This window comes from Grammomys surdaster, unplaced genomic scaffold, assembly GCF_004785775.1.
Source record: "Grammomys surdaster isolate TR1022 unplaced genomic scaffold, NIH_TR_1.0 367, whole genome shotgun sequence".
Taxonomy (NCBI): Eukaryota; Metazoa; Chordata; class Mammalia; order Rodentia; family Muridae; genus Grammomys; species Grammomys surdaster.
Window position 1 is genome coordinate 3,414,350 of NW_021604786.1, and position 27,566 is coordinate 3,441,915.

At 47.4% G+C, this 27,566-nt stretch overlaps 1 protein-coding gene across 1 annotated transcript in view; it reads right to left on the reverse strand.

Annotated features, from left to right (window-relative positions):
• Ccdc6 (coiled-coil domain containing 6) overlaps positions 1–27,566 on the reverse strand; it is a 96,305-nt gene that overhangs the window by 40,540 nt on the left and 28,199 nt on the right. The window contains exon 2 of the mRNA XM_028780283.1: positions 9,075–9,224. Within this exon, the coding sequence (XP_028636116.1) occupies positions 9,075–9,224 (150 nt within the window). The remainder of the gene's footprint in view (positions 1–9,074; positions 9,225–27,566) is intronic.

Genomic DNA, 27,566 nt, shown 5'->3' on the forward strand with positions numbered 1-27,566 from the left:
ATTGCCCTCGTTTGGTGTAAGAACTGTGACCCTGTACACTGCACAGGACGGAAGCTTGCCCTCACAGGCAGAAGCCGTGCAGGTAAGGGGGAAAGGCAGGGTTCCAGGCAAGGGTCTCTTACCTTCAAACCCTTTGCCCTTACCCCTGGTGTCAGGCAGTGATTCTCAACCTTCATAATGCCGTGACCTTTTAATACAGCTCCTCGTGTTGTATTAAACCATAAAATTATTTTCATTGCTACTTCCTAACTCTAATTTTGCTACTGCTATGAACTGTAATTACCCGGATATGCCACACCCCAAAGGGGTCAGGACCCTCAGGCTGATAACCACTGGCATAAGCTGCCGCTTGCCCTCTGTGCCAGCCTTCTAGGACTGGACGCCTGCAGAAGGACGGTGACCGGGACTCTTTACTCCAGAACACCTAGAAAGCTCACACAGCGGCCGTATGAATGATGGCACCTGCACTTTGTGTACCTGTCTGCCCTAGACTAAGCCTCAAGATTGAGGCTAACAACTCGGAATGTACGAAGGACACCAAGGACACCGTAACGAGGGCGCCAAATCATACTAAGAACAAGATCGTGATGGTGTCAAACTTCAATTACACAGCGTGAGGCTCACGGGTAGTCACTTCCGGTGACTATTTACTTTTTCTTTCTTTTTATTAAAATGCCTGTATATATTTAGATAGCAGCTTTGCCTGATTGTGTGCTCTTTCTACCCAGTTTCCTCCGCTCAATGTACTTATGATGAGTTAAACCTCGACTCCCATATCCCTCATCACGTTCAGTGGCCAACTCAACAAGCAAGCAATCTTCATCCATCCTCTACTGGTCAAATCATCCATCCTCTTCCTGGTGGGTGGTCCTCAGGAGAGGTAGACAACAGAACCTCTTCTCCAGGGCTGGAATAAAACACACAGACTCGTGTGACCCCCGAGGCAGGAAAGTAGCTGCTGCCATCGTAGGGAAGTGAGATTTCCCGCTTATTTAGGAGAACGCAAATCCTTTCCAAGGGCGCCACAGTAATTTCGCTTCTCCCCGAGCAGAGTGAGATAACGAAGTTGGCGTCCTTTCCTGATTACTGTTGGGTTCGGTACTTTCTCACTTGTGACCCGGCCATTTTAGCAGTCTACCAACGAGAGCACTGTGGTCCAGTTCTTTGCCATTTCTCCTCCCAGCTGGCTGGCTGTCTGTACTGCAGTTCCACATCAGCTGTGTGTGTCAGACACCTTGCCTCACTCTGTGGCTTTCTCATGAGCCCGCCTTACTTTATCTCCTGTGGTCTTGGACCCTCCTCTCCGGGCACATCTCCTAGTGATGGTGTTGATTCCTATAGTAAGTCCTAAGGACAATACCCCCGCCCTTCCTTACTGTCTCTAGGCTGTAAGTCTCCACTGAGCCAGGCCTTCTGCCCAAAGGCCTGCTCTGTCCACCCGAAGTCTAGACATCTCAACTCTGCTTCCGACCTCCTTTCTACATCAACCTATTCCGCCAGCCGCTTTCCCACTTTCAACGACAGGAAGTACTTTTCCAGCCACAGGGACCCGTGCCTGTGGGTCTCCTGGGAGCCTCTTTGTTTGAAAGGTGTTTCTACTGACAACTAAAGCTCACCAACAGTCAGGTCAACTGTCTGTCACGACCCAAGTGTACAATTCCAACTGGAAATAATAGTGTTTACTGCTCTCTCCTGAGTCCAGCAAGCTCTTGTCTTAACTTGACCTAATAATTTTTAGTTTCCTTTAACCTTTATTTCGCCCCTGGGATCTACTCTATCTCGTGATATCGAAAGAGCACAGAGTCATCTGACCCACTCGGCAACTCATCGCATGCGTGGATATGCACGTGCACAGGATTTCAGGGAAACCTGCCCGTGTTGGGATTTTCATTTATTTATGCATTGCCAACATGTGTGTATATATGCATAACACGTGTTCAGTGCCTGTGAAGGACAGAGTGAGTTTCATTCCCCTAGAACTGGAATTGTAGGTGCTTGTAAGCCACGATGTGGGTGCTGGAATTAGAACCCAGGTCCGCTGGAACTGCAGCCAGCGCTCTGGCCACTGGGCAATGTTTTATTATTAAAGAGTTTCATCATTTTCTCTAGTCCTAAAGTTGATCCCGTTCTGCTGAGAGCTGCCTAGCATGCTATTTACAGGGGAATTAGGATTTATACTTTGGCCGCTGGTGGGTCTGTAGCATTTCAAATGCAGTTTAAACAATCTGGCAGCTCCTTGCAGCTGTTTTGTGAATGGAACATATTAAAAAAAAAAAAAAAAAAGAAAGAAAGAAAGACCTTCGCTCCATGGAAGGAAATGAAAACCAGACAGACAGAGCGGAGAGTCTGGTGATGGGGAATAGGAAAACAAATCTTCCAACTGTTTTGCTAGCTATAATGTGAAAGCAATCTCCCCTTGGTCAAGTACTATCTCTGAACATCACTGGACACAAGGACCATGGGTCCAGCCAACTTAATGAAAGGCAGACATCAAGGCTGCTTCTCCTCCCTTGCAGGAGGTGAAGTTGTCATCTGAACGGATGCCAAGACATTCTTGACCTCAGTGACCCTGAAATTAACAAAACAGCTTCCTGTAAGTATCAGTCCATCGTGCGATTTAGCTGTCTGCACAAACCCAACGGAATGCATGACCACCTCAGTGGAGCTGGCAGGAAACGGCCTCAAATCCTGGTGTGCATCTTTAAAGAGGATGGGCCAGAGTCTCTGCTCATGTCCAGTGCTTGTGGACATATCAGGCTACTCAGAGGCACAAGGGTTCTGGGAAAAAAAAATACACCCATCTGGTGGTGCTGGAAGGAGACACAGCCTCTCCGTGGGGAAGAGGAAGGCATGGGCCGAGCTCAACCTAAGTTGCATTTGTCTCAGCGGTAGGAAAGCAAGTTGCCTCTTTTCCCTCTTCACAGCTTGTCCCCGGCGACATACTTCCTCCAGTGAGACCATCTTGCTTCCCAAACAGGTAGCAACCAAGGATCAAGTAGTCAAACGTATGAGCCGGTGGCGGCCATTTTCATACCAACTGACGCAGCAGTGCTAACTGTGCAAAGGAGAACTGCTAGGCACTTCTGTCTCCTTCCCATCTGTGTTCTCTTGTAAAGGCAACAGAAGGATGCTGAGGGTACCAGTGTGAAGCGCTTTGGATCCTTCTTCCGCATGGTTACCCGTCTGAAGCACTTGCCACCATCTTCCCCGTGATGTCCATCTGAAGCACCTGCTGTCAATCTTCTGCAAGTGGCCCACACCCACCTAAGCACCAGGACAACCTCCCAGTCCCAGAGGCTTCGTCATCAGTTCTGCAGGAAACTTCCTTCCGTGTTTCTAGAGATGCCAAAAAACTGCTTCAACTACTTTACTTCTGGAAGGTATTCTAAATTCAGGGACCAAGTCAGTAAGTAAAATGACACATCAGAGGCTGGAGAGATGGTGGCTCAGCAGTTAAGGGCAGCCCCTGCTCTAGGAGAGGACCCGAGAGTGAGCTCACAACCACCAGCTCGAAGGGAATCCGATGCAGTCTCCTGGCCTCTGCGGGTACCGTAATTCACATGCACAAACATGCACTCAAGACACATATATACAGACGTGATTACAAAACAGAAAGACTAGATAGTCGATTCTATTCTAGCCAGAACGCCCACACTTCTCCCGGGCCAGATTCTACTTCAAGTGCAGATCAAAGAGGTACAAGACCATAAACCTATCTGTTGTTTTAAAGTATACAACTTGAAAACTGGAACAGATTTTAAAAACCGAGGGTGTCATGGTTTGTATATGCTTGGCCCAGGAAGCGGCACTATTAGGTGTGGTCTTGTAGGAGTGGGTGTGTCACTGTGGGCATGGGACCCTCCCCCTAGCTGCCTGGAAGCCAGTATTCTCCTAGCAGCCTTCAGATGAAGATGTAAAACTCTCAGTTCCTCCTACACCATGTCTGTCTGGATACTGCTATGCTCCCGCCTTGATGATAATGGACTGAACCTCTGAACCTGTAAGCCAGCCTCAATTAAATGTTGTCTACAAGTTGCCTTGGTCATGGTGTCTGTTCACAGCAGGAAAACCCTAACTAAGACAGAGGGATCTGTAGTATGCTGCATTCCTTACTACCCTCAATTATTCTATGGTGAAAGACAGGGACCCAAAATATTCTCTGACTTTTTGTAGCATTCTATTTACAGAGAGTAGTGAAGGCAACAATCAGAAACAAGGTGACAGACAGATACAGACACACACACAAGCACACATAAGCACGCACACAGGAAAGGAACCTGACACATCGGGTGGGAGAGGAAAAATGTCCAGTTGCTCAAGTCAAGCCAACCAGGGCAATGAGAAACTCTGCTTTTAGCAATAGAGGATCAGCATGGAGTGAATCCCAACGGGCATTCCGAATACACTCGCTCTAATGATGGGAGCGAGTGACAACCTTCTACTGCCCACGAGCAAGCCTGACCCTGGGGCCTCAATACAACTCCTGACTTCAACAGCAGGGCTCCTAGGGCTGAAGTCAGGGAGCAGGAGGAGTTTTCAAAAGGTCAGGACATGCAGCTGACAGAACTTTGAAATCCCATTCACAAAGTGTCTAGTTACAGAAACACATGTAGCTTGTATACAGTAAGAAAAGGCACACACAAGCTATGGCTATAACCTAGCTGGGTATGGTGGTGCATGCCCGTGGTCTCAGCACTTGAAAGGCTGAGGCAGGAGAATCATGAACTGGGGTACGATCAAGACTCTCCCTTGAAAGTTATCAAATAAATAAATAATAGGCTGTGTGCTCGGCACCCATTGTCGGTACTGCTGGCATTTTGGAGAACTGTCTTTTATCTAACATATGTGTCTCATATCAAAGTCTGGCCTAGAGTTGGCTCATGAGAACATTGTAAACATTTTAGCTGCAAATATTGGTTGACAGCCCCTTCTGAGGGCCACAGAGCAAATCAGCTCTGTATCTTCCTCTAAATTACTTTTCTTATAGCTATGTCAGTCTTTTACTAATCACAAAGCCAGTCCCAGACTTTGGGCTCAGAAAGAGGCACATTTCCTAGAATAAACCTTTCACGAGATGTGGCAGAGGTTAAAAGCACTTGTTGCTCTCACTGAGGGCCCAGGTTTGGCCCTCTGTAATTAGTCACAGGGGATCTGACCTCCGTCTCCCACCTCCCCAAGAGAAAAAGGCCTGCTGCAGGCCTGTGTGTGTTCTACATAGCTTGCTTTACTGAGGATTTAGCTTTATCTGCTTTTCCCAGGTTGGTTGTCTCAAGGGCTGTCATCTACAATTACGAGAACTGGATTTTGTTTTTTAAAGGCCTCTCAGGACCAGGTGTAGTGGCGACACTTCCTCCCTTCAACCCCTAGAGGTGAGGCAGAGGCAGGCAGATGGCCACTGGGCCTACACTAACAAGTCTCTTTTCTTCTCTGGAATCTCTTTGAAATATGAATTTTAAAAATGTCCAATCACCACAGAGAAGCCACACTGCCCCATAAATAGGTGTCGAGCGGCCTTCGGGAGAAACACCCTAAGCACTGTCATGGAGAACAATCAAGTCTGCCATGTGTCTGTCAAGGGCGCCTACAACACCATTTCCCTTAGCCAGCTTTTTATTTCAAAAACATCATAAACAGAAGTGAACACCTAGAAAGCCATATTAAATTAATTACACAGTCAGAAAAGCTGACTGGCATCAATTACCGTAAAAAATCTTCCAGATGGAAAAAGTTATTTCCACATTGGGTCGTTTCAGAGTCTGCGGATTCCACAAAGGACCGGTTGAATCCATTAGGGAAATATGTGCCACGAGCCCAGAGAGTGGGGTTCAAAGCCAGGCAGCACTGTCCTGTAGCTATGAATCCTCCAAGTGGCCAACCATGGAGCAGGTTCTTGGGCATCTGTGTGCCTGGCTGATTATTTGCTATGATGAAACGCCTGGCTCATGGTTTGAAGGAGATACGTCTATCACACTGAAGGGTGTGGCAGCAGGTGTGTGGAGCAGCTGCTCCCACAGCACCTCAGGTAGAAAACAGATTTAATGCTGGCACTTAGCTCACTTTCTCCAGGCTCATGGGGATGGTGTCAACTGATCAGAGGAGGTCTTCTCTCCTCAGTTAAGCCTGTGTGGAAATGGTCTCACTGAGTACCTCCTATGCTCGTTCTTTTAAGAATTACTTAAGAATTTTAAGAATTCTTTTAAGAATTCAGCCGGGCGGTGGTGGCGCACGCCTTTAATCCCAGCACTTGGGAGGCAGAGGCAGGCGGATTTCTGAGTTCGAGGCCAGCCTGGTCTACAGAGTGAGTTCCAGGACAGGCAGGGCTATACAGAGAAATCCTGTCTCGAAAAACCAAAAAAAAAAAAAAAAAAAAGAATTACTTATTTATTTTATGTACCTGAGTATACTGTAGCTGTCCTCAGACACACCAGAAGAGGGCATCGGATCCCATTAAGGATGGTCCTGAGCCACCATGTGGTTGCTGGGAATTGAACTCAGGTCCTCTGGAAGGGCAGTCAGTGCACTTAACCGCTGACCCATCTCTCCAGCCTCTCCTATGCTCATTCTAAATCCCGTCAAGTGTTCAACTAAGACCAACCATCATGGGTGATGTCTAACAGGACAGGTTTTTAAAAAATCATAAAATGAACCCCACTTGGAGATGAGCCAGAGACGCCCACCTTCAAGCAACACGTTACTCATTGCCTTCAAAATCCCAAGACCCGGAGAGGCTGAGACAGTGTGGTTCATGGGTTAGTTTGAAAACATTCTGGAGATGGAGGAGAGCGATGTTGTCGGATGCTAACGCGTGCAACGCCTCCAAGGGTTGTTCGCAACATTAGGCAAGTAAACAACTGACCGCCAACGACAGGTCTAAAACCCAGGTCAAAAACTCTTGAGAAACTGTCTAGGAACACGCTAAGCATCTCTCCATCCGATGGGAGAGCCTGGCAGTGTGTTCTGAGACACGCCTGCTAACCACACTCGACTGTGACTGACGGGGGACACCAGACACTCGCACACCAAGTCTCAGATCCTATGCTACTTTGCAGGGCGGACGGCATCAGTTTAGAGTGCTATACAGTTCAGACACTGTTTATTCTCTTTAGAAAGAAAAATTGGGGGTGTGGACTTAAGTTTCTTAATATGTGCGCATTTAGACTAAAGGATTGTAGAGACAATCACCACAGTTCTCTAGGGTAGAGCTGAATTTGTCAAACGCTGGGAGGTCGTGTCTGAGGTCCAAGCCATCTTGTGCCTGGCGTCTCACTATGACCGCTTCCCATGGCGCCTATATTTACTCTTTTTTTTTTTTTTTTTAGTATCTTGTCTCAAGAAATACTCATGTTACTGGAAAGGCAGTGAGCTGTGAAGGGCCAATGGGAGGCCATTACAAACCCAGAAGTGAGTATCTTTAGAGAAAACAAAACTCACTAGCTGGCTTCTCAAACACGACTCAGCCAAATACTGAACCATGTAAGTTCAATAAGAAAGTGGGCTTCCTGCGTTGCTAGAAATGGGGACGGCTGATGGACACAGCTAAACACAAGAGAATCAAGCCGTGACCCATGTCCCTACACATCTAGAAACAGCATAAAGAATAAGCCGTCTACTACCGACAACACGGGTCACAGCAAGTCAAATTAACCTCCCGTCTCTTCTACATCACAATGCAAATGAATAATTTAAGAAAAATTGTGCAAAACATTCTGCTATAAGCATCTGCTAATCACTGTTCCTGGGCATCTGCATCGGTCCCCTAGCAACAGCTACTGCTGGAATAAAACGGTAGCATTGGCTTTTATTGATGACCAGGAAAGAAAAAGCAGGGAAGGGATTTCCTGGATGAATGATCTTAACACTGAAGCTTCTGTGCACCAAAGCTTCCTGGAGGAAGCTCTGTGAGGAGGTAAGAACCCAGCAGGATGACAAGCCACCAGAATCTTCTTAGAGAGGACCTCCCTTGAAGCACACCATCCTAATGAATGCAACCTGCCTGCGATGCCGGTGAACAGGAAATACAAGCACGTTCTAACCCCAGCATCTCCACATCTTATTTATTCTTTTTTTTTTTTTTGGGGGGGGGGGGGATGTTTGAGACAGGGTTTCTCTGTGTAGCCCTGGCTGTCCTGGAACTCACTCTGTAGACCAGGCTGGCCTCGAACTCAGAAATCCATCTGCCTCTGCCTCGGAGTGCTGAATTAAAGGTGTGCGCCACCACCAGCCTTATTTATTCTTAAACTAATAGGAATTAACATACACACTGTCTCCAAAGAACAGTGGTTCTCACCCGTCCTGATGCTGTGTGTGACTCACTGATACAGTTCCTCATGTTGTGGTGACCCCCCCCCCAACCATGAAACTACTTCCTTGGTAATTCCTAACTGTACTTTTGTTACTGTTATGAACAGTCATGTAAATGTCTATTATTTCTGGTGGTCTCAGGTGACTCCTGTGAGAGAGAGGGTCGGTCAGCCCCAAAGGGATCTCCACCCACGGGTTGAGAACCATAGTGAGATCAGTGCCATAGAGAGTTTTAGTTGTATTTTGGTAGTAACTTCTGTGATACAAGCAAGCAGGGAGGCGGAGGAGTGCCTAAGGCAGACCCAAACCCTCCTCTGTGTGTTGTGCATGGCTTCACTCTACGACTAACAGCAGCAGCATGACCCGATCAACAACCCACCGCTCGCCCCTTAGAACACACCCTCAGTTCATGGTCGCACATCTGAGTGAAGAAGACCCAGAGCTAAGGGGATGTCTGTGACTCAACTGTAGACTCAATAGCAAAGCAGGAAGGAATCTTCCCGCTGACGCTGAGCTCGGCAGTTCCATGATGCGACCTATGCTCAGCTCAGCCTCACCTGCGCTTAGCTGGTGCACACTCCCACCCCTCCTGAGCAGGTGGGCTCCAGAGCCACTGTCTGAAGGAGCCACTCCCCGGCCTTTTGAAAGGCCACCAAACCCAGATAACATCTGTGCTGGCACGTGTAAATCGAAATGCTCTATGAAGCCGATTCTCCGGGAGAGGGAGAGGAAGGCGAGCACGTGGGGCAGAGAAGATCAATGAGACGGTTTACCTGCATCAGTTTCCGGGAGAGCTCATTGGTGAGAAACTCCTCTTCCTTCTCGTAATTCACCGCGAGGGTTTCTTTCTCCTTCTGCAAGGCCTGGATTTTCTTGAATAACGTGTTACTGATGAACTCTTCTTCCTGCTCAGCCCTGGCTTGCTGTTTGGAAAAATTAAAAGAACAAAAACAAGGACGTGGTGAGAACACAGAATTTTCCCGAATGTAACACAGCTCTTATTTCTAGAGGTGCCTATTTTAACGAGAGCTCTATTTTTAACTGTGAACCATTGTATCCTCCCTACATAAAAAGCAGAAGACTTCAGCAGAGGCACCAGGGACAACTTCACTAGGAGCCAGGGGCCTCCGTGGACTACGCAGGATCCTTCTTCAAATTGGCAGGTCAAATTACCAAAGACTGGATTTCATGAAGCATCCCAAGATCAAAACACAAACATACAAAGTCCCTCTTAACAGACAGGACCCAGCCCGTGCTGTGCACCCGACTAGTGAACACCGCCCCCCCGCCATCTTGAATGGACCTCAGCACATCTGTGTGTTCGTGGAACTCTTACAGGGGACAGGCACCGAGTCCTGAAGTGTACTTATGCTAAGGTGGTAACTCTTACGGGGCTGGGCCGAGGCCCATGGGAAGACCAAAGAGAATGTTCACATTTTATTTTCCCTGCTAGGAACTCGGGAGTGGAAGGCGGGGTGCTTGCCAAAGCAGGCAATACTGAATTGAAAACACACTGCAAACACTCCACCAAAAAGGACCAGGCGTGATGTACTGGGTTGATAACAAACAGTACGCCTCCCCAAAAGCTTTAATAAACAGCAAGACATGACCATTCCAGGAAAATCCCTTTTAGAAAGAAACAGACACACACAAAGGAAAGGACACCAACATTTCAAACTACTCCATATATATCCCTTTAGTTGTTTTGTTTTGAATTTTGAGGTTGTTGGTTTGTGTGTATGGCTGTTCGCCTGCGTGGATGTCTGTGTGTCGTGTGTGTGCAATGTCTGGAGAAGCCAGTGCTTGATCCCCTGGGACTAGAATAATACAGGCTACTGTAAGCTACTGAGTGGGTGCTGGGAATCAAACCAAGATACCAGGAAAGGGCTGTCAGTGCACTTAACTGCTGAGCCATCTCTCCAGCCCCTTCCTACTTCAAATAGACATTTTAATTCTATTGTTGGCGTTGACAAGCAGAAAGCACACACAGCCAAGTCCAGGGAGAGAGAGATCTGCATAAATTCCACGCCTCTGCTGCCACCAGACAGCCAGAATGTGAGGGAAAAGAATCTGACACTAGGCAGCCACCACCTTTACCCTGAAAGGGCCCACAGCCACCGCACTCCACGGCCGCCACTACCTAGATACCAGCTTCCCCATACCAGCATCCCCAACACATACATCATGGTTTCGATGGCAACACATCCTTGGCTCACCATCTTACCAAAGACCCTAGAAAAGTTCTGCCAGATACACTCACTCTTAATACTCAAGGCTGAAACTCAGAACTACACAAAAGCTAGGCACTCAGAGACGTTTTAGCATGGAAGGTGACCAGCCAAGGACCCCAGAAGCAGACCCTGAGTCCTCTGGGGTTTCCTTACATGCCTCTAACTTCACTAGCTAGCCTGATCTCTCCCCTCCTGCAACAGGGGAGGAAAATAGCTAAGAACTCAACTTTTTATCGTTTAAATCAACAGCTACTCTTCTCCCAGAAGCTTCGAGATCTCCTGCTCCAAGTGATAGGAAAGAATCCAAAGTATCTGCAGACCTATTCTAGATATCTGAGACTGTCATCTACAGTGCTACTGGTTCTTCTGGTTCCAACCAACCCAGGCCAACTCTCAGTATTCAGGTAAGGGAGAGACAGGCAGAGGGACTCTGTTCAGCTGGTGGAGCTGATGCTGGGCTTAGATTTCCAAAGGGGATTGCCACAAGTCAGCATCAGCACCAAGCCCACCTCTAGCACTTACACAAGATCACACATTTTATCTTAAATGACTGGGAGTGTCACCACAAGCAGTAAAGGAGGCTCCAACCAGGCTGGGCTGGGCAGCTCCTCTAAGTATGTGGCCTACAGCTGACAGGGCTAATCCAGAGGCTTCCAGCTAACGCTTCTGACACTGGCGACCAGCCTTCAACCTTCATCTGTGCGGTTCCCTGTCTCATCCTTTCATGTCAAATTAAAGGAATGACAAACTGCAATGCCTTATAGACGAGAACTCTGAAGACAGGTCAAGGCCTTGAGGTTGCCAGAGAGTGGGGAATGGCCTCCGCTGTGCCCAGGTTGCTTGCAGAGCCGAGGAATGTACTTCAGAACTGGACGGCACCAAGAGTTCTTCTGAACATACTAGCAGCCACCAAAACACTCTACAAAGGTGAAGTCCTCTGAATAAATCTAAAAGTCCTTTTAATTAAAAAGGGACTCTCTTCAACAAAGAAAGTTTATAACAATTAACAAAGGATGTTTTATAAGGTTGTGTCTTCTACACGGCTCTTCCCCAGGCAAGGGAGCAAGTTTTTAAGATGTAAGCAGAGGGGAGTCAGAAACTGGGTCTGTGGCAAATTAAACTAGTCACTGTTTGAGAGTAGTCAATTTTTCCTTGGCAAAGCCCATTAGTAGAAACCCTGCTTTAAAATGAAAGACTATCCACTGAAGATTATCTGAAGCCGGGTATCCTGCTGGTACCCGAAATCCCATTTGGGAGGCTGGAGCGGGATTAAAAAGAGTTCAAGGACGGCCTGAGATACATAGCAAGACCTTGTCTCAAAAGCCGGAAGTGGAGTGAGGGGGCCCAAAGCTTATGGAGAGCCCCTATGGCTAAGGTTTCCTGGCAGTTCTAAGTTCTAGTTGGGGCCATCTGACTAGCACAGGTTAGGAATGAGTTTGTAATTGAAGATTATGTATTGTATGTATGTATGTATGTATGTATGTATGTATGTATGTATTGTAAGACATAATCAACACTGCCTGCGAACAATGTCTGACATGGCATCCAGCATCCTGATGGTATCACGTATGTATAGGTAAGCCAGATTAGGACGGAGGCCACACATCACAGAAAGCACATGTCCACCCAGAACTCCAGCAGGCTTTCACCCAGCGTGTAGCATCATCATCTCAACTTTGGTCTTCCCTTTGTTCTTTCCATCTCAATCTTGAAAGGCCCTGGGATTTAATCTGAACACAGTCATCTCTGCGATGTGTTCCCTACAGGAGGTCAGGGAGGGGACAGACAGACAGCAGCGTAAGAACAAACAGCAAGCTGGGGCAACTCGTACCAAGACACAAGCAGGAAGACAGAGGGAGATAAATCAGGTTCCTGGTGAAACCTCATCCTTCGGTTACGTCAGCTACTTCCCGTTATCTGAAACGCTTGAAAATCTCAGTGCCCTAAACATGTTCAAACCCGAGCCTGCATCTCAAAGCGCGAGGTTGTTCTATCACTCTGTGAGTCTCAAATAAAAATATGAACAAGCACATCAGAAAATACTGTCTTGTGCGCTTGTAGGATTTTTGTTGTTATTTTTTATTTACATTTCAAATGTTGCCCCCCCTTTCCCGGTCTCCCCTCTGCAAACCCCCTATGCCTTCTCTCTCCACCTCCCCCTGCCTCTATGAGGGGGCTCCCCCGCCCACTCACCCACTCCCACCTCACCATCCTAGCACCCCCCTCCGCTGGGACATCGAGCCTCCACAGGACCAAGGGCCTCTCCTCCCACTGATAACAGGTAAGGCCTTTCTCTGCTAGTTAAGTAGTGGGAGCCATGGATCCCTCCATAAAGACTCTTTGGTTGGTGGTTTAAGTTCCTGGGAGCTTTGGGTGGTCCAGTTAGTTAATGCTGTTCTTCCTAAGGGGTTGCAATCCCGGTCAGCTCCTTCAGTCCTTGTCCTAACTGAGAAGTACACTATTCCGTTTCCATCACCAGTAGGAACCTAGCTGCTGAGAAACAGGGCTTCTGAGTAATCAGCCATGGGGCTGTGTAATATGATGGCCTCACTGAGTGATGTGACCACTCAGTGTCTGTAAATTAAAATGGACCACACAATTTCTCCCTGCCGTGAGTTTCCTACCTAATCCAAAACAACTCCAGTGTAACAGCGGGTGGATCAAAGAGAGATGTGTCCACTGTGTGGGGAAAGCAAGCCTGGAAGGACCCTCCGATGGGATCTTCCCAAGTTACGGCCGCTTGGGCAGAGATTTGACAGCAGTGCTGTAGACAGGTTATCATCTCGGCCCGTTACCAAGGGTATTCTGGAGAATTCCAGAACTATCTACTACAGCATTCACTGCCAATGAGAAAACCCAAGAACCAGTATGAACCAGAACCACGCAGGTTAATAGAACATCTGCTGGACCCAATAAAAGGTGGACGAGGCCCCCAAATCCTTAAAGTACAGTAAAACATGTGCTTGACCACAGCCTCAGGTACATCAGGGCAAAGTGCAACTGACTCAAAGTGCTAACAGAACTCAGAGCACTGACTTAGAAACGTTATCTTAACATTGGCTACTGATTTGTCTCAGCAACCGAGAGTCATGAGCTGTCAATGCCTGAGAATCCAGACGGTTGAGTATGTTATGCTAATTATTCAAAAGTATTATTCTGGGCCTGGAGTGATGGCTCAGTGGTTAAGAGAACTGGCTGCTCTTTCAGAGGACCTGGGTTCGGCTCCCAGAATCCACATATCGACTCTCAAATCTGTAACTCTAGTTGCAGGGTAGACTCCTACAAGCACCAGACATACAACTGCTACATAGACACACACACACCCAGATAGAATAACAGAATTTCAAACTGTTATCTAGTCACTAATGGTCTAAATTTAATCTCTTTTTGGGGGGCAGGGGGGGTGAAACTTGTGTCCTGTCAAGCTGTATGGGTCAGAGGACATCTCCGTGGGAGTCTACCATCTGAGTTCCAGGAATTAAATTCAGATTGTCAGTCTTAATGACATGCTTCCCTGTTTGCTGAGCCACCTAGCCATCCCAAGATCTAAGTTTTAAAAAGCTTCAAGTCTTGCTCAGCAGTTGGGGAACTAAAGAAGGTACTGAGTTTTGAGGTGAGCATGGGCTACATAGTGAGATGAGTTCCAGGCTATCCTGGGCTACAGAGTTCTGACTGTGTCTCAAAAGATAACAACAACAATACCAACCCCCCCACCCCCAGCCCAGAAAAAAAAAAAAACTTAGTTTGATTAGCATCTGATAACATATTGTTAGGTCAGCAAGAACAACTGCCAGGCAACCAGGTAAAACCCAATACTTTCTGAACTGTTATGTGTGAGGTGCATCTTGCATTTATTGACTGCCTGGCAGATGCTTAGAATTTAACCAGATCTCTTGCGACTGACAGCTGGCGGGCCTTATGGGATTAGCTTACAAACTGGTTATACCAATAGGTTTATCAACACAAGCCACTTTTCTGCAGAAAATCTGTTTGAGTCTGTCACTGACCTCAGACACGGGCCAGATGTACCGCCATTCCAACGCAATGCTCAAAAAGAAGATTCTCGTTTCCACACTCAAATTACGATTCCTCGCCTGTCCATAGCGGCTGACGGATGTTCCCTCCCTATCCTACCCACTAGTCTGCAGCAAAAGCAATCGGCAAATTAAAGTACTTATTAATCCTATTCCAGGACACGCACAGAGAGATACACAGACAGACAGACACACACAGGGAAAGGGAGAAGAGAGACACAGACAGAGAAAAAGAGAGAGACACAGACAGACAGACAGACAACAGACATGCAGCTACAGTGCCACTATGCTCAGACTCTAACCCAAACCATAGTCTTAAGGACTGTAGGACAGAGAGACAGACAATGCCCATGTTTGCTTTCCAGCTATCAAGAACTCTTAAGATTTTGAGACTTAAAAGAAACCTAACAGTGTCCAAGTTTTATCAGCCCGTGGGTGCTTGTCAAATAAGCGACAGAGAAAGGCTGGTGTCTCGTCCGTATGAATTCAACAGCACCAAATCCACATGTGACTCAAAAGTGAGACCCTGGCTTACCTGTGTGGATGCACCATGAGCCTATGAACTGGACTGGTCCAACAGATGAGTGACAAGCAGACCTCACTTTTGGGGAGGTTCACATTCAGTGTGAGACCCTAGTCGGGCTACCTGCTTCACAAGGTAGGGATGTGGCCTCTTGTAACTGTGTGGCCCCAGTGGGGTCAGGATTCCTTCAAGGCACTATTTTCTCCTTTATTAAGTGCAAACGTCACCTCCTCCGTCTGAGGTGGTGTGACACACAGAGATGTGGTTGGGCTGGGTTAAACACCTGCCATACAAACTCAAGGACTGGGCACCCACATAAAAAGCTGACCACAGTGAAATCTGTCAGAGTCTGAGACAAGGGGATCCCTGGGGCTCCCCTGACAATCTCATCAATTGGTTAAGATGCACATTCACGGAGAGAATCTGTCTCAAAGAGTGAGGTGGATTTTGGGCCTGGTGACTCACACCTCTTAACCCAGCCCTCAAGAGGAAGAGGCAGGTGGATCTGTGAGTTACGAGGCCAGACAGGTCTATGATGCAAGTTCTAGGGCGGCCAGGGTCCAATAGTGAGACCCTATCTTAATAGGTAAATAAGTAATAAGGTGGTCCGTGGTTATTGATTCTATACACACATAAGGCACCTGGGGGACAGGCAGGGAGCTCTCTGCTGGCTAAGACTTGACACAGAGTTTTAGTACCAGAGGAGAGGAGCCGATACATGGAAAAGGCCGTTCTCCAGGGCTGTACCTCCCAGCACTCCCTAAGGAACCAAAAGCTAGACTCAGCCTTTAACAGTGTGCCCAGCCACCAGGAGCAACCCACAACCATCCGCAGTCTCCCCAGACACTACGGGCCAGTTACACGAAGACTCCAAAAGCTTAGAGATTGTGTACCACAGGCCCTGGACACGAGAGAAGCCCTCAGCTGAAAGAATCTACAGCCTACAGGGCAAGGAAAGCCACGATCCTGGCAAACTGCAGCAGCGGGCCGAGCTGCCGATTACATGGATTCAGCCTTAGCTGGATGCCCAGACAGAGGGGGCGGTGCGGTAGGGACGATGCCGGCTCCAGTCTCTGCACAATGCTTACGGTTCACTCGGAAATGACAAAAATCAGAAAAATCCAATTACAGAAACCAAGTGGTAAAACTATGAGGAGAAAAAAAGATTTGGATGGGATCTTCCAGATTTTGGCACTGCGGTGTTTATACGACAGCAATGACAGAATGCTAAAAGGTGGGGGCAGCTGAAGGGCAGGGCCAGCTAAAAGGCTGGAGAGCTAAAGGGCCGACAGCTAAAGGGCGGGGCCCGCTAAAGGACCCACAACTAAAGAGTGGGGCTAGCTAGAGGGCGGGGCAAGCTAAAGGGCGGGGCAGCTAAAGGACCCACAACTTTATGTGGGGCTAGCTAGAGGGCGGGGCACGCTAGAGGGCGGGGCAGCTAAAGAACCCACAACTAAAGGGTGGGGCTAGCTAGAGGGCGGGGCAAGCTAAAGGGCGGGGCAGCTAAAGAACCCACAACTAAAGGGTGGAGCTAGCTAAAGGGCGGGGCCAGCTAAAGGGCGGGGCCAGCTAAAGGACCCACAACTAAAGGGTGGGGCTAGCTAGAGGGCGGGGCAGAAGAGAAAGCTACAAGATGGAAGCAGGCGCTCCTCACATGACAGAAGGAATCTAAAATTCAGAGAGAAGACTAGAGACAGTTCCCCAGAATCAGATACAAGGAGCTTTTCCACTGGGGTCATTCATCCACCCGCAGTCCCCATCCACCTTTCCCAGGGCAAGGAAGACTTGGTTACTGTTAAAAGCAACTTCAATAGGAAAACCACCCAAGTAGACTGTGCCGACTACCTGAAGGACCACACTTTGAAACAGTCACAACCATCCTCCAAAGCAACTAAGTACAAATTAAGACCGCCACCTGCACACTCTAGATTGGTAAGAATTAAGATGCTAGATTAAAAAAAAAAAAAATCTTGCCAAGAACACAGATCCATGGGAATTCTCCACTTAATACAGATGGCAGTGTGAAAAGGGCCAGGTGCTCTGAAAAACTAAATATTGTTCCTCTCTCTAGGGCACCAAGCCGAGTCTGCATAGCTGCCTGGAAAAATATTGCCTTGCGCGGCAAGAAATAGCTTCTCTGTGACCACGAAGCCCTCAAATACCTAGTCAGATTCAAAGGAACCAAAAGGCAGTAAAGTCCAAAGAAAGCTAAATACGCCACGAACCAACGTAAGAAATAGTGCTGTATTTTAAAAAAAAAAAAAAAAAAAAGACAAAAAAAAAGAAGCTACAGGGGGATGAACTGATCTCAAGAGGCGCTGGAGAGCCGGCTCAGCAGCTAAGAGTGCTTGGCTCCTGCAGGGGCTCTGAGTTCCTAGCAGCCAGGTTAGGCAGTTCACAACTGTCTATAGCTCCAGGGGATCTGACACCCTCTTCTGTCCTCTCCAGGTACTGCAACCATGTGAGCACTCACACCCACTTAAAATAAAAAATAGATTTTGGAAAATAACTGACTTAGGTTTCTTCGTGTGGAATAGGGGTGGGGAATAACATGGGTTATTTCAGAGGACAGGCACCCACGTCTGTGGGAATCATCGTGGCTTGCAGATCAGAGAGATCCAGCTCTTCTTGTGCTTTGATACTTACAGTCTACCTATTTTGCCTGAGTAAGATACTACATAATAAAAATGTTAGCCAAAAGTTATATAACCATGGTGAGAAGGATTTCCCTTGGGTATTAAGACATATTATAAAATGAATAAATCAAAAACAGTTAATGTACATAATAGAAGCCTAACAGAATAGACCACACATCACAGAGACCTGGGGGAGCTGGCTTGAACTGATGGAATGCTCTAGAAACGTACCGAAAACAGAAGGCCTGGAAGTAGAGGATCAGGTGGGAATACAGGGATCAGCTGAAAGTGCCGAGAGAAAATAAAGGGTATTACCTAAATGCATTTCAGACATGCGTGTGGGAATGTCAGAATTAATATATGCACTCTTACTCAGGGTTTCCATTGCTGTGATGAAACACTATGACCTAACTTGGGGAGGAGAGGGCGGATTTGGTTTACACAGCACAGCACAGTTCATCACAGAAAGTCAGGACAGGAACACAAACAGGGCAGGAACCTGGAGACAGGAGCTGATGCAGAGGCCCTGGGGGTGGGGGGTGCTGCTTACTGGCTTGCTCCCCATGGCTTGCTCAGCCTGCTTTCTTATAGATCCCAGGACCACCAGCCCAGGGACGGCACCACCCACAATGAGTTGCCCAAATTCACTAATTCAGAAAATGTCCTACAGGCCTGCTGACAACCTGATCTTATGGAGGCATTTCCTTAATTGAGGTTCCCTCCTCTAGATGACTTTAATTTGTGTCAAGCTGGCATAAGAGTAGCCAGCACATATGCTAATAAAAAACTTTAAAAAAAAAACCTGTCAATATATTTGTTCTTTTTTTTTTTTTTAAAGATTTATTTATTTATTATATATGAATACATTGTAGCTGTCTTCAGATACACCAGAAGAGGGCATCAGATCTCATTACAGATGGTTGTGAGCCACCATGTGGTTGCTGGGATTTGAACTCAGGACCTCTGGAAGTGCAGTCAGTGCACTTAACCACTGAGCCATCTCTCCAGCCCAATATATTTGTTCTTATTTCGTCTGTGTTGCTATGATATAACGAAAGCAGCTTGGGAGGGTTGGGGGGAGAAGGTCATGTTCTAACACCGAGGGAAGTCAGGACAGGAGCTCAGCTAGGAACTGAAGAATAGACCAGGACCACCTGCCTAGGGAATGACGCTGCCTACAGTGGCTGAGCAATCCCATGCAGACAAATTGGCAGGCTACTCTGATCTGGGCAATCCCCCCAACCAAGACTCTCACGCAGGTGATGCTAAACAGTTAAAGCCAACTAGGAGACTACTTTTAAAAAATTCCCCGAACACTACACATTTAATGTACAAACTTCATTTGATTCAAACGACAGAGTAGAGGGCTAACGTAACACGTGCAGCTACAAAGTCTGCCACCAGAACTGTCTCTAAGAAGCAAGTGGATTATTTGGTCTATGCTGTGGCTCTGGGCTGGACTTGAAATCCTGATCTTTCACTGCCTCAGCTCACCGAGAGCTGGGATTACAGGAACGCACTGTCATGGCTGGCCTGTGCTTTTTGTTTATGCCAAAAGTGAAATAACATGTTCCGCCGCCTCAGACAGAGAGAAAGAGATGCGTATTTCATGGCATAATAAAACATGAAAAGGCTCCAACTTCCTATCGTTATGACAACTCATGAACTAACATAATGATTAGACTCGCCTGATAGTCATCATCCTGACACGTTTAGATGAATGGCTAGCCCAGGTATCGTCTCTTCTATGCTTTAAGGCAAACTCCGTCTTAGAAATGCTTGGCAAGTTAAAAATGTTGCAGTGTGTATGTTGGCTAGGATAACATTTTCTGCTCCAATCTAATTTCGATTCGGTTCCCTAGGCCAGCTTTCAGAAGGGCATCCTGGCCACAAAGTGACTGAAGGATGGTATCAAAACAAAATAGCCTGGGTCTCAGTTTGAGAAGCAGGAGTTCGTTCTGTGTTATGTGGAGAAAGGGAGTCTTTTCTTCCTCTTTAAATACACACCTACCTACTGCTGTGTGTACCTGCCAGACAGATTACTGCTTCAGTCTCTAGCAGAACATCTTCTCCCCCCAAAACAGTCAAACTCTTTCCTTAACACAGCAAATGCTGGCGGCCCTTCCAGCTGGCAAGAAGCTAACCAAACTAACCCAAATTATGCTACACTGTAAAAAGCTGCCCAACCCCAATTCTGTCTGAGGTGTGAAGAGATAAGGTGTCACAAGACACCCCCACACACACACCTGAGGGTTCCCCCAGAACCACCTTATCTGTATCATCTTGCTTCCTAACCACAAGTAAGACCTAAGCAACAGCTAGGCGATGCTATGAGCTGGCCTCTGCTCCCTTTGCTAGCAGCACGGGATCTGCATTCAGTTGCACCAAGTGCAATTATCAAAGTACAGGAAACGTCAACTTCTTGAAAAGAAGCCATACTGACTGCAGATGGGCGAGCAACGGACAGTGACGGAGGTGGTGTTTATCTCCCGACTGCTGGACAATGCGGTCATTTCCAAAGCTTCTGCCATGCTGTTACAAAGACCATGCTGAAAACTGTTTCCTATAGTGTCCCAGCTGATCCATTTGGCCTTGGTTAGTCATTTCAGCCCATAGCTGCATCCTGTGCTTGCTCTAAGTGTCTAGGAGCGTGACAGTTAAGACAACTGACTCCCAATGGACAGTAACCCCTCTGACTTCTGCTTAAGAGACAGCTGGCTGGCTGTTTTGTGGAGACGTGATGCTCTTTCGAGCCTTCCTGAGGGAGAGGAAGGAAGACTATCAACATAAACCTAAATCCCAAGGACTCAAGGGTTTCTTCTGCTTAGACACAAGGGTGTGACCCTAAGTTGTGTGTGTGTGTGTGTGTGTGTGTGTGTGTGTGTGTTCCATCGGAGTAGAGCATCCCAGATTTAGGGATGGAGAGGTAACAGAGAGTAAAAAGACCCAAATCTCTCCTGAAGGGGCTTCCTAGAAAGCTTGCTATCCAGTGCCATGGATTGCGGTGGTCTTGAATCCTGTAAATACAGTTCCCCAAAGTCTGAAAACCAAGAAGTACAACCACTTGGCCAAGAACCCAGCCAAGTTGCCTGGCACCTTAGCCGGACTCTTGGCCTTACCACACTTCCTGAGACTGTTCACTCACAGCTCTGTCTGAAGGCTCTCAGCTGGGCCAGGCCAGCATCACTTTATCCATCCTGCTTGCTCGGAATTCTTTTCCATACTCCACACCAGTTATGGGATGAAGTGGGTCCCTCCCGATAAATAGGTCAAAGTCCTAATTCCCAAGGACCAGTGAGTCCTGAGGATGACCTTATTTGGAAATAAAAGTCTCTGCAGATAAAGCTAAGATGAGGTCATGAGGGTGGACCCTACTGTAACATCTGATGTCCTTAACAAGAGAAACCAGAAACACAAGGAGGGGTAGAGGGCAGCAACGTTACAGCTAGAGATAGGAACTGAAGTGCTCCAGGCCAGGAAAACTCCTGGGGGGGGGGGGGGGGGACACACAGACGACACAACTGGAAGAAACTAGCAAGGATTCCCTGAAGGCTAAGAAGCTGCCCTGGCCAGTATCTGGCCACGGGATGTCCAGCGTCCACATTCGGGTAGAGAGTGAAGATCTGTTGTAAATCCCAAGGCTGGAGGATGCAAGTCTAACACTCCTTGGGCAAATAGTTTACTCCCCAAACACCACATGTATACAAACACACACATACAAACACACACACACACACAATCCTCTAAAGCAACTCACGTGTAAGAAGCTACAAAAACACATTTCAACATCCCTTATCCTTAACATTCCAAAGAGACCTCCAGGCTTCATTCAAGAAAAAAACAAAACCATTTACTGTAACTCTGGAGGTTCTGTAATAAACTGGGGAAGGTCTGTCTAGCCTTCAAAATTAGTAAGGACGGTTACAACTGTCTAAGGGCCTCTTCATGAAGAACTAATATTCCCCAACTCACTGGGATACAGCCTGTAGCCAACATGATGCAGCTCCTGGATTGCACGTCAGAAGGAAATACAGAGGCAGCCGTTGCTGGCAAAGTACACGTGTGTACACACTCATTTCCTTACACATTTACCAGGCAAATACAGCCAACAAACCAACCATGCCACAAGCACAGTAGCACGGTAAAAGGACACAGAGAGGCAGGACATTACACTCTGACTAGAAGGGTGATTAAGGGACATATTAGTGTCTGATGAAAATAAATACCTCATTGGTGGGCAGGTTGCCTCTTGTTCTCCAACCCTGCCAAGCACAGGAGCCGCAGTCATTTAGATGTGTACTGGGGTGTGTGTGTGTGTGTGTGTTGCCATACGTGGAGTTGTGAGTGGGGGTGTGAGTGACATTGGGTGTATTCCCTGATCACTCTCTGTCAGACATGTTGAACCCAGAGCTCACCAATTCAGACAGCCTAGACAGCTAGACTGCCGCCACATACAAGCGGGCCACCATGTCCCCCTGGCACTGACATGCCTCTGGAGGATCTGAACTCTGTGCTCTACTCACTGAGTCATGTCCTGAGCTATCTCCTGTATGGACCCGCTTAATGTATTAAAGTAACCATTTTGAAAGACATCGTTTATAAAAGCGACCCAACGGTTTAAGCAGCAGAGGTGGACATCCAGTGTTCTCGGAAACGTCATCTACTAGAATCTACACAACCTGTCCATCCGCAACCGGACACCAGTTACAAAGGCATCGGTCGCAGTCAGGGTCGCTGATCTATCAACCTAGCCTTCTCTGGGTGGGGCTGGTGCTGCCAGAAACCTCAGAGTGGAAAACCAAGACAGAAGAGGTCAGAGTGTCACAAAGCCTCGAGCTGCACGGCTAAGTTTGAGAGGAAGAAAGGAATTCAAGTGGCCTCTGGAAATGAGATGCTAGACCAGTGGTTCTCAACCACAGTTCGAGACCCCTTTGGGGGGTAGCATATCAGATATCCTGTCTATTGGATATTTACATTATATTTCCTAACAGTAACACATTGCAGTTATGAAGAAGCAATGAAAATAATTTCACGGTCAGGGTCGGCACAGCATGAGGAACTGTAGTCAAGGGTCATAGTACTGGGAAGGTTGAGAAACACTGCTCTGGAAACTGCAGAACTAACTCAAGCCTGCCACCCTCCGCTGTCTGGCCAGTGGCACCCACACTGGACTTTCCTGACAGAACTTTAGTACAACAGTAAGCCACTCCATTTGTGGAACTCGGTTACAGCGAATGAATCAATGCAGACGCTGGGGAAATGACAGCTATCCTGACCAGAGAATAATGTCACTATGATTAAAAACAAACGAAAACCTGTCAACAATGTTCAGATCACTGGCGTTCAGCACGGAGAAGGTAGGCTGACAAACACAGCAGAATCCCAACTCCTTTACTGAAGAGACTTGGGTCATCCCTCAGGTATGCTACAAGACACTGGAACACAGAGAGACCAGGTCAAAGGTGCTTCCGAGGAGCATACTGATGGACAGCCTTCAGTAAACCCAAAGTGTGCATTCATCAGTAAGAAAAACGATGTTTAGAGCCACAGAGAGAGTAAAATGCTTGCCACGCAGCATCTGAGTTGAGGCGCCAAGACTCACTTGAACCTTAATCAAGAAGAAGGTATCTCCAATCTCCATACTCATCCAAGATGGGAAGGGCAGGAAAAAAAAATCTTTGGAAGCTCTCAGACCAGCTGGCCTGATATATGCAGCTACAAACCGGGTCTAGAAGGCAAAGAAACACGTCTGTCTTGTGATCAGATCTCCACATGTTCACTGTGACAATTGTGCAAATGCATATACACAAACACGCACATCATAGACACTCGAAGACATCCTACAGATTGACTGATGGGTTGATAAACAGATGGAAAATGGACAGGCAGACAAGATAAATCGAATGATTCTAGATAGATGGACAGGCAGACAAGATAAATCGAGTGATTCTAGATAAATGAGCAGGCAGACAAGATAGAGCCAGTGATTCTAGATAGATGGACAGGCAGACAAGACAGATCGAGTGATTCTAGATAGATGGACAGGCAGACAAGATAAATCGAGTGATTCTAGATAGATGGGCAGGCAGATAAGATAGAGCGAGTGATTCTAGACAGATTTTAAGAAGACAGTCTGCTAGGGTTCTGCTCGCCCAAAAGAACAATGACAAGCTCCCCAGGGTTGAGCCAGGAGATCTGAATCGGATGGATAAACTTTCTGAGTGGGAAAAACCTTACAGAGGTGGCGGGGAGTTAGAAAACAGAAAGTTCTGAGACGCACGGCCAAGGGAACTTTCAAGACAACATCTTCCTACCTCAGAAGGCATTCCAGACACTGGAATTACATTTTCAAGTTTTCTGTGGAAAGCAATCCTAAGTCGTCCAAGCTTGTGTCTCTCAGGGGAAACCAAACACTGGTTAAAGACTCCTGTTATGACACCACACAGTCTGAGTGCTGCCTGCCGCTGCCTCCTGTGCCTAGCAGCTCTCGTATCTCTGGTGTGTGGTTTTCTGAACAAGAGGTCATATTCGGGCAAACCTCTTGCTTCTAATTTCCTGTTTCAGACTGACTTGATGGTACCAGACTACCAACACCTACCACGCAGCAGGAAGGAACGCGTTCCCTAACATGCAAAGGGTACGGTTAGATGTTAAGAAACTCTGGCCTTCGCACACCTGCCTAAATAGAGGAGTCAGCTCTGCACTCGGGAAAACAATTTTAAAATTCCTAAGATGCAGTGCGATCCACAATGCCCCGAGCATGTGGACCAGCCCGTGATGACAGGTTCCTTCCTGTAGGAGGTGCAAAGTGGGACTCTGTGCTTCAGAAAAATGACAGGAGGAAGATGCAATGAGAGTCTCAGGGGAGATGTCCGAGGAGCTGGAGCGGGGTAGGGTCAAAACAGCCACGTATGAGATGATCAAAGAATGAGTAAGAGCCATCAAGAAATATATCCCAAACTAAATACCCACCGATCTCCCAACTCACTCCCCACTCCCTACCACTCTGGCATCTCGGAAGAACTGTAAGCTCTTTACAGTGAGTTCTGCCAAACCTAAAGATGACCGCCACGTTACATAAACTTTATCTGTTAACTAAAGGGGGAGAAAACTGAAGCCACCCCCAAATAACCTTGCTTCTAATCTATACAACAAAAAGAAGCCAGATGCCTTCTGTATAATTTTTACATAAAAACCTTGAATAAAAATATTACCAGAAGGGGCTGGACAGAGGGCTCCCCTCATCTATGGCACCGAGTTTGATCCCCAGAACAGTAATAACAATTTCTTTTAGTATTTTATCAGCATTTAAAATGTCCTCTTTAATATCCAACCTCAGAAAACTTATCTACAGTAAGTAGACCGTTGACCATTCCATAAACTGTATCTCCTGATGCTGAGATTTTAAAAATACACACCAAAGGGTAGAAAGCATGGGTCACCATCTTAGTCACAACAGCAAACGGAATCAAGCAAGCACTGTGTCCCAGAAGCTTTCACCAGACTTTACTGGGGCCCTCCCAGAAGAGTTGGAAACAAGAGGAGGATGCCTGCTACCGTCCACATAGTACATGGTACAGAATGTCCCAGCCGAGGCAATTAAAAATGGAAAGCGAACAGTAAGGGTTTCTGATGTTAAGAGTTAGAGCCCAAGGTAAGCATGGAAGTGGATCACGGCAGAGAGCTGACCTTTCTTTGGTCATGGTATGGCTGGGGTACAGTTGGGGATGGGGGACCCCAGAGGATCCTATTCTATTGATTTATTTAAAAATAAAACAAACCAAAAAACTGTTGTCAGCGGAAAGGAACAAGAAGCCACTGTGGGGCTCAGGAAAGCTCCTGCTACATAATCCTGAGAATCTGAGTCTGAATCCCAGAACCCTTGCAAAAAGCCAGGTTAGTGTGGTGACTGCCATTTGTAATCGAGAACTACAGATGTGGAGACAAGCCGCTCCCTGGGACTTGCTGGCTAGCCAGCCTAGCCTAATCAGTAAACCCCAGGTCCCAGCAAGAGAATGTCTCCAAAAAAAATTAGGTGGACGGTTCCTGACAAACGTTGTCAAAGGCTGGCCTCTGGCCTCCACATTTACAGGCATCTAAGTGCACAGGTCTATTCAGGCCTGTGCACACACGTCACACACACACAAACTGATACTGGCAACTGAGGTAATGTGATTAACCCAGGACTTATACTCAGGGAGTAAGAGACAACAGAGAGACCAATGTAATGACTATCTCTCTCCTGCCTAGGCATTGTAAACACCAGCATATGCTACGTTACACATACGATACATAAAAGTTTGGAAGACATTACAGAGGAAGGAGACAAGAGACGTGCTACCCTCAAAGAAAAGTACCCACACCTCCAGCCCTCCCCTTGTTCATCTCAACTGCCTATATTACCTTGGATTTTGAATCAACAACCCCCCAAGCCCCTTCCCAGCACCCCCAAGCATCTTCTAACTTCTTCCTCTTCTTTTAGCTCTCGGGACTGCATGCACACCACAAGGTAAGTCTCACCATTCCCACACACTGGTTTCAAACCCCCTGAAACCAGAAAAGCCACACAGCTGCAGCTCCCAGGTAACGACATGCACAAGCATCCGTGCACCACGGGAGGAGGTACCAGAAGGCAAATGGCTGAGTGTTGTCAGCAGTACTGGGAGGTGCAAGCTCGTAGCTGGTCACGTACAGGGCTTGTGAAGCTCCACCCCCTGGCACCGGCATCACCAGAGTCTGACATGGTACGGTGTACACCAACAATGCCGACACCAGGAAGGCAGAAAACCAGAGGAATCCTAACCAGCCAATTCAGCCACGCCATATACACGCACACCTTCACACGCATGCACGCACACACGTGTACACAACCATGTAAAAGAGATCCACACTGGAAGAGCATGTACATCTAAAACCCCATTCCCAACCATAAGTGAAAAAAGCCTGGGGATCTGAAGGACACACAAGGATGATCCCAGAAAAACCACGTCTTCCACATCTCCACATTCTAAAGTCACCAACAGAGCGTTGAAGATGCTTACAGCCCTAGCATCTGAGTAGATTTCCTGGGCAGTCTAGGTCCTGAGATCTATTAGCTCAAACCATGCATCCTCCACGGTATGGTTATAGACCTGAGATCCTTTCCCAAACAGATGAAGGGAAACAACACAAGATTCTGAGGGAGAAAGACTGAACAGGGAAGAGAGTGTCCTATGTAACCTGAGTGTGGCCACTCTGGCAGAGATGACACCCACCCGAAAGGGCAGTGTCCAGGGTCCCAGGACTGCTCGGTTTTGTGACCTGGATACAAAGCCTAGAACTACATTTACTCTCTGAAGAGGCAGGGAGCTGTTAACACATCACCTTCGTACATGATGTCCGATGCACGACAATCTGTCCTTTCAGGGAACAGACAGAGCAGTCATGCATCACAGGGTGACCCCTGTCTAACAAAGGCTCTGCGGGCAGCGGTTGGCCAGTTCTGAGCCTCTCTCTCTGAGTTCAGTTACCTTCCACCTGTGAGTGAGCATAGCTGCTTACAGTCACATAGTTCTCAGGATGGTCCCCAACCTTAGCTTGACACACACACAGAGACTCAACCAACTGGATATATCCCCCCTACACACACACACACACACACCATGAGCTCTGCAATTGTCCTCTGTGCCACTCGGGAGAGGCACTCTATGGTGACACCAGGAAGAGAGTAGATCATTGTCCAACTGCCCTTTTCTACCTCCTCCCCCTGCCTGGGACCTCTAGCCTGTCCATCAGGTCTCGGGAGACTCCTCCCACTGCACCTAGCAGCTGACCACCCTCTGTCCTCCATATGATCCCTGCA